This window comes from Mobula hypostoma, chromosome 3 (genome assembly GCF_963921235.1).
Source record: "Mobula hypostoma chromosome 3, sMobHyp1.1, whole genome shotgun sequence".
NCBI lineage: Eukaryota > Metazoa > Chordata > Chondrichthyes > Myliobatiformes > Myliobatidae > Mobula > Mobula hypostoma.
Window position 1 is genome coordinate 63,298,056 of NC_086099.1, and position 15,220 is coordinate 63,313,275.

At 39.5% G+C, this 15,220-nt stretch overlaps 1 protein-coding gene and 1 long non-coding RNA gene across 10 annotated transcripts in view; one reads left to right on the plus strand and one right to left on the minus strand.

Annotated features, from left to right (window-relative positions):
- The window catches only part of corin (corin, serine peptidase), a 192,973-nt gene that overhangs the window by 22,046 nt on the left and 155,707 nt on the right, over nt 1-15,220 (plus strand). For 7 of the 9 annotated variants that reach the window (XM_063043192.1, XM_063043195.1, XM_063043193.1 and 4 more), the window contains one exon: nt 8,198-8,390. The exons of 1 other annotated variant lie outside the window; for it this stretch is intronic. In XM_063043192.1, the coding sequence (XP_062899262.1) occupies nt 8,198-8,390 (193 nt within the window). Of the gene's footprint in view, nt 1-8,197; nt 8,391-12,775; nt 12,876-15,220 lie in introns of those variants that run through there. One more of the 9 variants, XM_063043198.1, reaches the window with a different exon arrangement.
- Nucleotides 2,197-12,098, minus strand: LOC134344048 (uncharacterized). Its single transcript, XR_010017356.1, has 3 exons — nt 11,936-12,098; nt 10,368-10,540; nt 2,197-2,374 (listed from the first exon to the last, which is right to left on the minus strand). It is a non-coding gene; the product is annotated as an uncharacterized LOC134344048 (long non-coding RNA).

Consider the following 15,220-nt stretch of genomic DNA (forward strand, 5'->3'; position numbering starts at 1 on the left):
AAAACTGTTTACAGGTCATAGAACATAGAAGATTACAGCACAGAAACTGGCCATTTGGCCCACAATGTTGTGCTGAACCAGCTAAAAAGCATATCAAAATCACCCAAACACTAATCCCTCCTACCTACAAAATGTCCACATCCTTCCATCTTCCTTATATCCATGTGCTTATCCTTAACTGCCTCTCCTAACATCCTATCCTTAACATCTCTTAACAGCCTCTAATGTATTTGCCTCAACCACTATATCAGGCATCCATGACTCTCTGAGTTAAAAATCTATCCCTCACATCTCCCTTGGACCTATCCCCTCTCACTCCTGTGCATGCCCTCTGGTATTAGACATTTCAACCCTGGGTTGCAGATACTCTCTTCCCACTCTATCTAGTCTTTATAAACCTCTATCAGATCTCCCCTCCAGAAATATTGCCTTGAAGACTATATTGTTGCCTTCAGAGCATTACCAAGGAATTTAGCTAGGATGAATCCAGGTCATTAAATAATGACTGGAGAATCTGAAACTACTTGGACTGGACCAATAATGCCATCTGCTGAAACTGCTACCTTCATTCACTATCCCTGCTCTCAATACCCTAACTTAATCTTCCTTAGATCTAAAAGGATGATTACCATAAGCCCTGACCCGCCCAAGCTCTGTGGTGGAGGCTGTGGTCAGATATTTAAAAAATAACTAACACATTAATTTTCTTAATTAATCTAAGTATTTCTTAATTAGGATTTTTGGTTAAGTACTTGAAAAGCTGTGGCTACTGATCAAATCCTGGGAAATTGCATGTATAGATTGGTAAGTGATGGCTGGCACTGTTAATGGTATGCCAAAGAGTCTGCTTCCATCATATATGACTGTTGTCTATGACTCTATTATGACAATCGTCTAATGAGATGTCCACCCCAGAAAGAATTGGCCCCTTTGTTGCATGGCGGAGATATGATTTAAATCTTTAAAGCACTGTTTGGGATAGAATGGAAAAACAGCTATAGCTGCTGAGGGGAGGGGAGGTGGTGTCAGCTGTAGCCCATTGCAGCACATCTGTCTGTTAGCTAGAAATTTGTACTCAGATTCCAGGTGTACAAACCCAGGCTGAGAAGCTAGTACGTGACAGCTATTCCACTGCCAGAGGGTTTCATCTTTTGCACTCATTCCAAAGTGATGGTGAAGGCTTTTAGGGCGGTATTTGAAGGGAACTATCTTTTCTGTACCTAACCCTCAGTAAAGTATAATTATAAAATTCAAAATAATTCCTTGGTTAGTATAAGTCAATTTAATTAGTAGTTTATTGGTAATAAATTGGTTTTGGTTTCTGTTTGCAAGGATTTATAGTTGATCTTTACCTTGGGTGGCAAGTGAGAAGAATTTGAGTTAGGGAACCTCAAGAAAGGAATAGTTCAAATATCATCTGTTGCACACTTTTTAATATCTTCCTACTTGCAATAACCAGCACAAATAATAATGTCTGCACTACTTAATGAAAATCAAGAGAGTATTGCTTTGTCCATGCTTAGATCTTTTCAGGAGATGATTGTTTAAGATAATTGTAGGTAAGTATAATTTATAAGGATATTCAGTGGGTACACCATTTAAAAAAAACATTATATAGGATCTTATCTGACATACCTCACCACTGGATTGTGTCCCGTAGTGCTAGCTAAACCAGGCATTAAAGGAATCTGGAACAGAAAATTAACTGCTGGAGGAACTCCGTGGGTCAAGAAACATTTGTGGAGGCAAAGGGGTAGTGGATGTTTCAACATGAGGCCATGCATCTGGACTGAGAGTGTAGAGGAGAGGTACCCAGGTGAGAGGCAGCTAAGTGAGGAGGGAGATGGTGGGCAAATTGAACTAGTTAGTGAAGTGGATAAACAGTCCCCATCTTACATTTCCCTCTCACCTTTTTACACTGCTTCTACCCTCTTAGTCCTAATGCAGGGTGCTGTGTACTTAGTATTTCAGTAATATTGAGTAGTCTTGTACGTGTGTGTGTATATATATATATATATTCTCATTAAGCATTCTTGTTAGTTTCAATAGTTAATCACAGGTTATATGTAAAAATACTTAGATTGCATACGTCACACACGACCACGTGATATGTGCGCATCTCGCTTAAAGTAAACTTGAACTGCACCTGCATTTCTTGGACTCTCGTGTTTCCTTTAATTAGTTTAATGCTCTGAAGTTAGAAAACATAACATTGGCAATGAGGTTTGTTTTTAAATGAACCTGACACGGGTACCGACCTGTTAAAGCAGAGCGAAACATTTGAACTAAAATTAACACTGCGAGGAACCGAATTTAAAAGAAACAAGTTCGCACATGAAGAGACGGTCCAGTTTAAAACAAAAGCTGCCAACACCTGCAGAAGGAAACACAAGATTGTATTTTTTAAGAAAGAAAACTCAGAAAAATCAATAATTCAGGATTCATAAAGAGTGAGTACCAGTGATAATAATCATTAAAAAAAATCAGAAATGGCAGTCTACATCAGAAAGATTGACAAGTTTGATTATACAACGGGTAATTGGCCTATGCATAGTGAACTAATGGAACAGTATTTTGAAGCAAATTAAATAACCAATGAGAAGCAAGTACCAATTTTGCTAAGTTTATTAGTTTAAAAGACATACAGTTTACTTTGAAGTTTGACTGCTCCAACCAAACCATCAGAAATGAGCTTTGCTGCTATTGTTAAATGTAGTGCAGGAGCATTTAGAACCAAAACCATTGTTGATTGCAGAATGCTCTAGGTTTCATAAGCAGAATCAAAAGGAAGGGGAGTCCATTTCAGTATATGTGGCTGAATTGAAAAGTTTGTCTGCACATTGTCAGTTGTGTAATGGGCTTAATGATACCCTAACAGAGTGTCTAGTTTGTGGAATCTTACACAAGAAAGCATTCAAAAACAATTGAAATGAAACACAACATACATTCAAATGAACAATTGAATTTACTGCTTCAATGGAAACCACAAACAGAGATGCAATTGTGTCGCAGTCAGGAATGAAAATTAGCTTGAATAAAGTGCAGCATCTAAACAGAAATTGGCCTGGCTAACCAGATTGGGTTACATTGTGGCAAGGGCTCACATACACCAAACAAATGCAGATTTAAAGGTGAAACATGCAGGAAATGCAACAAAGTAGGACACATACAGGAGCATATTGGGCAGATAAAAATAAATGGACTGCTCAGGGACGAGAAAAAGCTAAAAGATCAGATAGCAGTTTCGAAAAGAGCACTAATCTGCATATTATTGATTAAAAATCTAATGATGATGACAGTGAAACAGGACTGGAAACCCTTGAGATTTACCATTAGGGAAACTAACAGGAAACAAGAAATATGACGTACACCTGAAGTAAATGGCAAATTAATTAAAATGGAATTGGAGAATGGACATTGGGAAATGGATTATCCTGTTTATCAATGATTTAGATGATGGAATAGATGGCTTTGTCGCCAAACTTGTAGATAATACAAAGATTTATGGAGGACCCTCCTCTGCATCACTCGCAACTGAACACTTCGTAAACTCATTTCTGTTCTCTGTGTCAATCCACACACTATGTTAATGACTATGATTTTTCAGTAGGTGAACAGTTCTTGACTGCAGTAACTCTGAGACTAAGAGTTTTAAGACCATAAGACATAGGAGCAGAATTAGGCCATTTGGCCCATTGAGTCTACTCCACCATTCAATCATAATCAATCCTTTCTTCCCCCTCCTCAGCCCCACTCTCTGGCCTTCACCCTGTAACCTTTGATGCCGTGTCGAATCAAGAACATATCAATCTCTGCCTTAAATACACCCAATGACCTGACCTCCACAGCTGCCTGTGGTAATAAATTCCACAAATTCACCACCCTCTGCCTGAAGAAATTTCTCTCCATCTCTGTTTTAAATGGAGGCCCCTCTATGCTGTGCCCTCTTGTCCTAGACTCTCCCACCATGGGAAACATCCTTTCCACATCTACTCTGTTTAGACCTTTTAACATTCAAAAGGTTTCAATGAGATCCCCCATCATCCTTCAAATTTCTAGCAAATACAGACCCTGAGCTATCAAGCGTTCCTTGTATGATAACCCATTCATTCCCAGAATCAACCTTGTGAACCACCTCTGGGCCCTCTCCAATGCCAGCACATCTTTTCTTAGATGAGGAGCCCAAACTATTCACAATACTCAAAGAGAGGCCTCACCAGTGTCTTATAAAGCCTCAGCATCACATCCCTGCTCTTGTATTCTAGACCTTTTGAAATTAATGCTAACATTGAATTTGCCACCGACTCAACCTGCAAGTTAACCTTTAGGGTGTTATGCACAAGGACTCTCAAGTCCCTTTGCATCTCAGATTTTTGGATTTTCTCCCCATTTAGAAAATAGTCCGCAGATTTATTTCTACTACCAAAGTGCATGACCATGCATTTTCCAACATTGTATTTCATTTGCCACTATCTTGCTCATTCTCCTAATCTGTCCAAGTCCCTCTGCAGCCTATCTGTTTCCTCTACACTACCTGCTCCTCCATAAATCTTTGTATCATCTGCAAACTTGGCAACAAAACCACCTATTCCATCATCTAAATCATTGATAAACAGGATAAAAAGAGGCGGTCCCAACACCAACCCTTGTGGAACACCACTGGTCACTGGCAGCCAACCAGACAAGGATCCTTTTATTCCCACTCCCTGCCTCCTTCCATCAGCAAATGCTCAAGTCATACCAGTAACTTCCCCGTAATGCCATGGGCTCTTAACTTGGTAAGCAGTCCCATGTGTGGCACTTTGTCAAAGGCCTTCTGAAAGTCCAAATATAAAACATCCACTGCATCCCCTTTATCTATCATATGTGTAATCTCCTCAAAGAATTCCAACAGATTTGTCAGACAAGATTTTCCCTTTAGGAAACCATGTTGACTTTATCCTACCCTGTCCTGTGTCACCAAGTACTCCATAACCTCATCCTTAGCAATTTAATCCAACATCTTCCCAACCACTGATGTCAGGCTAACTGGTCTATAATTTCCTTTCTTAAAGAGTGGAGCGGCATTTGCAATTTTCCAGCCCTCTGGCATCTTGCCAGAGTCCAATGATTTTTGAAAAATCATTATTAATGCTTCCACAATCTCTACCGCTACCCCTTTCAGCACCCTAGGGTGCAGTTCATTTGGTCCAGATAACTTATGTAACCTTAGGTCTTTCAGCTTTTTGAGCACCTTCTCCCTTGTACTAGTGACGGCACTGTCTTCTCTTCCCTTGCACCCTTCAACATTTGGTGCACTGCTAGTGTCTTCCACAGTAAAGGTCAATGCAAAATACTAATGTAGTTTATCTGCCATCTCCTTGGCCCCTGTAATTATTTCTCTGGCCTTGTTTTCTAGAGGTCCTATATCCACTCTCATCGCTCATATTTTTTACATACTTGAAAAGGTTTTTACTATCCACTTTGATATTGTTTGTTAGCTTGCTTTCATATTTCATCTTTTCCCTCCTAAGGATTCTTTTAGTTTCTTTCTGTAGGTTTCTAAAAGCTTCCCAATCCCCTATCTTCCTGTTAATTTTTGCTTTCTAGTATGTCTTCTCTTTTGCTTTTACACTAGCTTTGACTTCCCTTGTCAGCTATGGTTGTACCATTTTGCCATTTGAGTATTTCTTCATTTAAATACATCTATCCTGCACCTTCCTCATTTTCCCCAGAAACTCACACCATTGCTGCTCTGCTGTCATCTTTGCCAGCATCTCCTTCCAATTTACTTTGGCTAACTCCTCTCTCATACCACTGTAATTTCCTTTACCCCACTGAAATATGCTACGCCAAACTTTACTTTCTCCCTATCAAATTTCAGGTTGAATTGAATCGTATCATGATTACTGTATCCTAAGGGTTCTTTTACCTTAAGCTCCCTAATTACCTCTGGTTCATTACATAACACCCAATCCAGTCGAGCTGATCTCCTAGTAGGCTCAATGACAAACTGCTCTAAAAAGCCATCCTATCCCTCTGATACAACATGTAACCTTGGACATTTTTCTCCCAACTACAACTATCCTTCAGCCACAATTCAGTGATGATCACAACATCATACATGACAATCTGTAATAGAACAACCTTATTTCTTATAATCTCTGCTTTGAACATTGTAATTGCTATCCTTTTTGATTAGGCATCCTTAGAGCACTGATACTAACCCTGCTGGCTGCAATTTTGTCCTATCATCTGCCTGCCCTTCCTGCCAGTCTGAATGCACACTATCTTTGCTTTCTTACCATCCATCATTTCCTGAGTCTCTTCACTCTGGTTCCCCACTGCCCCCCCCCGCCCACCAAATCAGTTTAAACCCTCCCCAACAGCTCTAACAAACCTGCCCACGAGAATATTGGTTGCCCTCAGATTCAGGTGCAACCCATCACTTTTGAACAGGTCATATCTCCCCCAGAAGAGATCTTAATGATCCAACTACCTGAAGCCGTGTCCCCTGCACCAGCTCCTCAGCCACGCATTAATCTGCCAAATCATCCTGTTTCTAACCTCACTAGCACATGGCACAGTTGACAATCCTGAAATTACTACCTGGGAGGTCCTGCTTCTTAGCTTTTTGCCTAGCTCTCTAAGTTCTCTATTCAGGACCTCTTTGCTTTTCCTTCCAATGTCATTGGTACCAATATGTACTTGGCTTTCACTGTTAGGGTAAAATGTAACTGCCATAACTACCCTTTTCCTTTGATCCACCAATAAGATTCATACTTACCCTTGCCTCTGGCCTGACCTCAGAGTAACTCGGATTACATATTCACAAAGAAGTACAGAGTCCATCGCATCTATATAGACAGCTCTTGCATGTCATTAGTTCTGGTTCTGGGTCCATATGTTCCTCAAGTGGTTTCCACTATCTCTATCATTGCATTTCAGGTTCCAGCACCGGTAGCTTCTGTGTACAGTTTGTCAACCTCCCAGCAGCCTCCGTCGTTACCCTCTCTCCATCTGGCACCATCTGCCCTTTTACTTTGTTTGCTTCCATCTCTCATCCACCAGCTTCTGTCCTTCAGCTTCATCCCTTCCCCTCTCCTACCTAACTTTATCTGTAGATCATCCTTAACTCTCTCTTTGGTCTGCCCATTACCTGCTGCCCAAAACACCAGTGCCCTTCTCCTTTTAAAAGTGGATTTCGTTCTCCTCCACCCCTAGTCCTGATGCAGGGTTTTGCTTGCACCAATCATCTTTTCAAAGAGGTATTAAACTAAGCAGTCTGCCCTAAGCAATCCCATGGAACTAATTGAAAATGCAGAGGAATTATTATTCCAACCTAGGCTGTATTTATTCTCCAATCGTTACTACAAAAAGGCAGATATCCTGATCTACATTGCTGTTTGGAGGAATTTGTAATGCCTAGGTTGAATATTGTGTTTTCTTTATTACAGATACTGAATGAACTGGAGTATATGCTCCTGTTCCTCAGTCCCCTTCCCTTCTGCTGTAGCTTCTGGCTCCACCAAAGTTGCCTGGGCTTTGCATGAGCAGTATGGCTGGTTAAATCAGAGAGGTGCAATCACTAACAAATTAAAAGTGGTACCCTGTTCTTTGTGAGCCATTTGGCCACCAGCTCATCTTGCCCAACTTCAGTGACACCAAATTGGTGATTTGGAGCATTCTTCCTGTAATGGAGTCACTGCCCCCATGTTTCATATCCAGCTGATCTCTGATGTAAACATTCATTGACATTGGATTTCCCCTTAGTGTAATTTGACTTCTAAATTATTTTCCAATTTCCCCATTAAAATTTTTAATACTTCCGTCCCCATGAGATGTACATTTATTTTCACTAATCGCTTCCCATTACGTACTCATGGAACTCTGTTGAGTCTTTTTACTGTTGTTACTTTATTTCCATTTTTAATTTCTCTCATTTTTAAGTGGCAGCACTTGGGACGTCTTTGTTTAAAATGTAATCTTTGTATTTTAATAATAATGACTTTGAAAGGACACTTTGTGAATCACACACTCCCCAGTTTTCATGCTTGCCTTATTTATGTTTTCCTTAATTAACCTCTTTTAAAATACCTGATGTGTGAATTTATGTCTTTGCTGTTCACCTTCCAAAACTGAGTCTTATGCTGAAATGTGAACATTATACCTACTCCTCTTTCACAAATATTATTTTTGTTTGCTTATTTTATAACAGATCAGTGTAACAACGTGAGTCCCAGCCAATGTGAAATGATGCCCTTTCATCAGACTACTTCAATTCTCAACACCATAGATATGGACTTTTATCTCTCTGTCTTCCTCCAGCTCCAACACATAAAATGCTATAATCATATCTTGCTGTTTGGGTGCAGCATTGCCTTTCCAGGGTGCATCAATGACACTGAGAGGTACGTGCATAGGAAAGCTTTCTGCTTTTTATTTGTGCAAGGCTCTGAGCAGGGAGGTATGGGCTGGTGAGTAGTACAGATGCTCAGCACTGATGGGAGGAGCTCAGACCTGAAGCTTAGATGATATAATGTGTGTGGGGGGCCATGTTGGGGACTTTTCTTCCATAAGTTGACAGAAACCCAAGATCCTACCTTCTCACTTAGCATTTCCTCTCTGGCATGCTGTAAGCTGTTATTTAGACCAAAGGCAGAGTGGTAATATTTTTATGTGTACTTTGTTATTCCCTTGGTGTTGATGTTAATTAATTAATTAGAAGTATTTCCTTTCAGTCTAAGACTAGCTTGAGCTTGGTAATTTCACTTTCCTGTCTATTGGTTCTTCAATGATTGCTTCCCTGACATTATTTAATAATTTTCTTTACCGCCTTCTACATTCTTCCCTTCAGTAATAATAAAGCAATTGGTGAGTCCTGAACTATTCCTATTACTTGTTTCAATGAACCTGTATCCCTCTGAAAGTGTTCCATACTTGCAGATAGTGTTTTTTCAGTGTTACATGGAATTTGTGGCTGATTTTGACTTACTATATATATAACTGAGAGAAGGTCCTGTTTTTGTGTAACATTATCGACAACCAATTTAGTGAATTTGCCTTTTGAATTATTTAATTTTCTACCCTTGCTCCCGTGTATTCTAGTGATCTCTAGATCATTGATTTTAGACATTGATCTTTATCTGACAATCGAATGATTTTGATTATTTCAGATTGATTACTTTTGAAATCAATTGATCTCGATACCCAGCTGGCAGTGAACTCATATAGTGAGAAGCAACTGGCAAACCTAATTAGTAGTATCTCCTCCAAATTATATTTTTTTTAGTATTTTTGTCATGAATTGCATCTACCAACTTCGCTTTTAGTGTTTAAGATATGGAGCTCTATATAACTTCGCTTTAAGTTCAGGCAAATGATTAATCTTGGCTATCTCATTTTCATCAATTTAGTTTATCATTAACATGTCTCAATAGATTAGTGAATTGTGTTAATTTGACACCAAGCAAGGATCAAATAAAATACCTGTTAATATAATAAAATTGTTCACGCTAATCTTTACAAACAAATTATTAATACCACTAAGATAAAAAAGTATTAGGATATGAGACCTAAGATCTGGTCAAAGAATTCAGTTTTAAAACAATGGTTGAAAGAAAGAGATTGGGGAAGAGGTGGAACATTTTCAAAGATTCAAAGTACATTTATTATCAAAGTATCTACACAGCACAGACCCCTGAAATTCGTCTTCCCCATTGACACAAAACAATGAAGAACCATGAAACTAACCCATTTGAAGAAAAATGACAAACGTCAAACCCCCTGCAACACGCACAAAAAGCACATAAAAGGCTACCAAAAAAATGAATGAAAACACAGAATATAAAACACAAAATCGAAACTACAGTACAGCTCAGTGTTCATTAGCCGTAGGTTGCCCAAGGTCAAAAATTGTCCGGAAGTTGTAACAGAAAAGAGCAACCTGATCTAGAACTAGAAACTAGAAATCAACATAAACGTGAAATCTACAATTTGCACCAATTACACCTTGCTCTAGCACTAGCCACTGACAGCATCGAGGGAGCGAGAGGGAGATCACTCGAATGCAAGGACCTTCCCTTGGGAACAGAGAGTGAGAGACCACCACATGCAGACACCTTCTCTGGCAACAGTGAGCGAGAGGCTGGTAGACAGTGCTGAGTACTTGCTTGCCTTTCACACCTGCCTTGCTGACTTAAATATTCCTCGGCACTTTAATCGGCAAGAGATGGAGAATATCAGGGGCTTGCACCACCTGGCTTCCTGGCCTATGTGCTGCCCACTTTGGTCGCAGCCTCGTCAAACACTCGGAGACAGTAAAGTGTAAGGTCACCCGATCGGTCCGAAATCACCCTGCCAGAAAACTAACAGTAGCAGAACCATACCTGAAATAAAAAGATGTAAAAGGAATTGCTTCATGACCCGTCTTGGCGATCTCGCCTTTGGTAGTGTTGTTTGCTGACGTCATATTTCAGGCTTCAGACAGCAGTTTAGGAGCTTATGTCATTGGTAATGGAATGCATGCCCACCAGTAGTAACATGATTAGATTCAAGGATGCTGAAGGGGACAAAAGTGGAGATTTTGTAACTGAGTTACAGAAGCACAACACAATGGGTGCTGGGCATTTGAAATGGAAACAGAATGGTGGAAGTACTTAATAGGTCAAGCAGCATCGTGAAACTATAAAAAGTGCTTAATTACAGATTGGTAACACTATCAGAGAAGTCATTCACCCAATATTGATAGATCTTCTCCACTAAGCTTGCTGTCTGGTGTTGCTTATAGCCACGTCTGATGATGCCTCTTTGTTGAAGGTAATTCTATTGGTTTGCTACTGTTCCAGAGCTTCTGAAGAAATTCCAGGTGTTGATATTGGGTAGGAACTTAATGCTGAAACTTCTAACTGGGGGCTCAGGAGTTAAAAATGGTCGAATTTTACATCTGAACTTGCTCCTCCCAGTAAAAGTCCTAGCCCAAATAGCATTTTGAGCAAGGCAAATAATCAACCTATCTAGTTTGCCTGTCTTGTGTCTCTTTAATAATCTGGGACCTTCTTAAAACCTCATGACTTCTATCAATTGTGGTTGAGAATCTGTTCCCCATTTTTAGTATCCTTTTTAATAAAATGTAACTAAAATGGAAATTTTGGTTTATTTTTACTGTTTATAAATATGGCTCCTGTATGCTTTAAGTTTGATACATGATAAAAAAAAAGCTTCATTCAGGCTTGATAAATCTTCATCCATTCTCTTCAAAATGTGTAGGGAAGTATAATTTGGAATGTTATTTCCTTGAGTTCTGAGATTGGCTATGAACTTACAGAGTGGAGCAGCATGGAAACAGGTGCCTCAGCTCACTGAACATAAAGTTCCACCTCTCTATATGTTCTCCATTTATCAAAGGTTCATCTTTATGTAAGGAAACCAGAAATGCACACCAACTAGGGATTCATCGGAGCATAATGTAATTTTAAAATAACCTCTTTGGACTGCTACCTTTCTAGGTCTTGCTACTAGCCTTAGAATATTTAACAGTCTAGAATATTTTGCTGAAAGTTTGAGTGATCAGTAAAATCTCAGACTCTTTCACAATCCAGTACCTTAAATAAATTTCCATCCATTGCATAATTCACATCTACACTAATTCTAAAGTCCAAAGTAAAATTTATTATCAGAATACATACATGTCACTACATAAAGCCTGAGATTCTTATTCTGTGGGCATACTTAGCAAATCTATAGGACAGTAACTGTAAACATGATTAATGGACAGCAAACTGCAAATTCTACAAGTTTTTATTGAATTTTCCTGTATTAATTTGCAACTATCTTTTCTCAACACCTTGATCTAGATTGCGCATGTCAATATTATTCCTTCTGTGCTGAGTTTTAGAATATGCAAATATTAGCACATTTTTCAATCTAAAGTTATTTAAAAAACAATTGAACATACATTTGTGGCACTTCCCCAGAAGACAGTCAGATTTTCAGCTACACACTCATCTCTAACAATCTGTTTGCCAGTCCTTTCAGATACCCTTGCACTTATCTTTTGTGGGAGATAGGTTTCAATACTTCCCTGAAATCTTAAATGGATGATATTAGGCTGAATCCAGTTGAACTCGTCTGACAGCCCATCACCCCGAGTTGCTTCCACTCACTAGAAGCGCCTGATGAAGCATTGTAAGGTCTCAGATGGTAAACTGCTGATAGTCTGCACTGAAATACCTTTGATGAAAGGCAGGCCAGCTGGCAGAGTTTGGCTTTCTGTCAAAATCGTCGAGAGTTTGTCACAGTTTCAAAATGTCTCTGATGAATGTAAATTAAAATAATTAAAAAATGAATTAACTTTCTGCTCCAAACTTTTCATTCAGGAATTCACTGGGAATGGGGATTTTTATCCTGTGTCTGGTCCTGGTGATGTGAAATTAGAGACAGATTCCAGCGGGTAATCCAGTACAAACTCAGCATGTCTGGGTTCCACCACTGGGCTGAAATGTCTGCCACAATCTTGCAGTCTGTTAAACTGAAGCAAACCCCAGCAATCGCATTGGGGAAAAATATAAGCAATGTATTTCACTTCTCTAAATCAATTTTAACATTTTAATTTTGTATTTGTATTGCTGCTTTTTTAACTTCTATATTTTAATAATGTTTTTTTATTTTTTCAACATATCTTGAGTTATTTTAAGAGTTTTTGAAATGTCAACAGGCAATTGGCACCTCAGTGCACATGCATTGTGCTTTGCGAAACTGCAGAGTGATACTCAGTGCTTACGTTTGCTTCTGTTAGGAGGTGACTAGGATGAACATATTGACATGAGATGTGATATCTGTCAGCTGAGAGGGCCTGCCTTGGTTTGGACAGATTTCCCTGCATATAAACATATGAAGTAGGAACTATTGAACCTATTTCACCATTTAATTATTTCATGGCTGATTTTGCTGTAAGCTCATCTCTGCCTTCCTGTCTATTTTGACAAGCTTTCATTCCCTTGCTATCACTGACTTCAAAATACTCAAAAAAAACTTCACCCAGTGACAGCTTTATTTTTGTACACCTTTACACCTGCTCATTAACGCAAATAGCTAATCAACCAATTATGTGCCAGTAAGTCAATAATAAAAGCATGCGTACTGTATCAACAGGTTCAGCTGTTGTTCAGAATGGGAAAGGAATGTTATCTAAGTCACTTTAACCATGAAATGATTGCTGATGCCAGACAGTGTGGTTTGAGTATTTTGGAAACTGCTGATTCCCTGGGATTTTCATGCACAACAGCCCCTAGAGTTTATTAAGAATAGTGTTAAAAACCGAAAAGGAAGCATGCAGTGAGCAGCATTTCTGTGGGTGAAAATGCCTCAGGTCGGAGGAGAATGGCCAGACTGGTTCAAGCTGCCAGGATGTAACAGCAACTCTGATAGCGGTGTGGTGTGTAGAAGAGCGTTTCTAATGGCATGACATGTTGAACTTCGAAGTGGCTGAGCTTCAGCAGCACAGCAACATGAACATACACGTAGTGACTGCTGAGTACCTACAGTGGGACTTAATAAGGTGGCCACTGCCCATGAGGGAGGAAGTACTAAAAATACATGAAATTTTTAGAGGAAAATTGTTGCCTCATTTCTGTCTTGAAGGGTGACCTTTTTAAAAAATAGGGGCCCGGCCCCACAAAAGGAAGAATCTTTTCCATATCCATCTTGTTGAGACCTCTCAGAATCTTGTGTGTTTCAGTTAAGTCCCCTCTCTCTCACTCTTCTAAACTCTGGTGAATACAAACCTAGTTTATCCAATTTTTCCTAATTGGACAAACTGCCCATTCTAGATATTACTCCAGTAAACTTTTAGTGAATTGTTTTCAATGCCTGAACTAGCTTCATTAAACAAGAACGACAGAATTGTACTCAAATATGGATTCAACATACCCCAGGTAATCAAAGCATTTTGTTTGTCCTCAGTTCTCACATCAGAAAACAATGATATTGTTAGATTCTCTCGTTACTTGTATTTGCATTTTAAACTTTTTTGAATCAGACACTATAAACACTCCGAACCTTCTGTATCTCAGGGCTCGGTCAGACTGAATAATTTCACATTTTCCCAATTATATTCCAGTGTATATGCGGTAAAAGCCCATGTTATGTTTCCTTCATAATTAAGCTTGCTTTTCAACCTACATTTATCAAAAGTGATGCAAATCGTACCTCATGAGCCTGGCTGAGTTTTTCCTGGAGGTTTCTAAACAAACTGATGAAGGTAGAGGAGTGGTCATGGATTTTAGTAAGGTTCCCCGTGGTAGGCTGATTCAGAAAGTTATGAGACAATGATCTGTAGAAACATTGCTGCATGGATTCAGAATTGGTTTGCTCACAGAAGGCAGACCATGGTAGTAGATGAGAGTATTCTGCCTGGATATCAGTGACTAGTGGGATCTGAGGGGTCTGTTCTGGGATCCCTGCTCTTTGTGATTTCTATAAATGACTTGGATGTGGAATTCAAATGGTGGGTTAGTATGTTTGCAGATGACTCAAAGGTTAGTGATGTTCTGGGTAGTGTAGAAGGTTACAACAGGATATTGATGGGATGCAGAGCTGAGCTGAGTAGTAGAAGATGGAGGTCAGTCCAGAAACGTATGAAGTGATATACATTGAAAGATCAAACTTGTAGGCAAATTGCAAGAAAAATAGCAGGGTAATTATGAATAAAGCACAGCAATGCCTCTACTTCCTTAGAAGTTCATGAAGGTTCAGCATGAAAACTAAAACTTTGACAAACTTCTATCGATATGTGGTGGAGAGTATATTGACTGGCTGATCACAGCCTGGTATGGAAACACCAACGTCCTTGAATGGAAACTCGTACAAACAGTTGTGGATATGGCCCAGTCCATCATGGGTAAAACTGTCCCCACCATTGAGCACATCTACATGAAACACTATTGCAGGAATGAAGCATCCATCATCAGGGATCCTCACCACACAGATCATACTCTCTTCTTGCTACTGGTTTCGGGAAAAAGGTACAGGAGCCTCAAGACTCTCACCACCAGGTTCAAGAACAGTTATTACCTCTCAACCATCAGGCTCTTGAGCCAAAGGGAATAACTTTACTCAACTTCACTTGCCCCATCATTGAAATGTTTCCACGGCCAATAGACTCAGTGGACCAGTTTGAAAAGGTCAGGGTGTTGGGGCTGGAGGAGAAGGTCAGCTCGCTGCTCATGTGATTTACTCATTT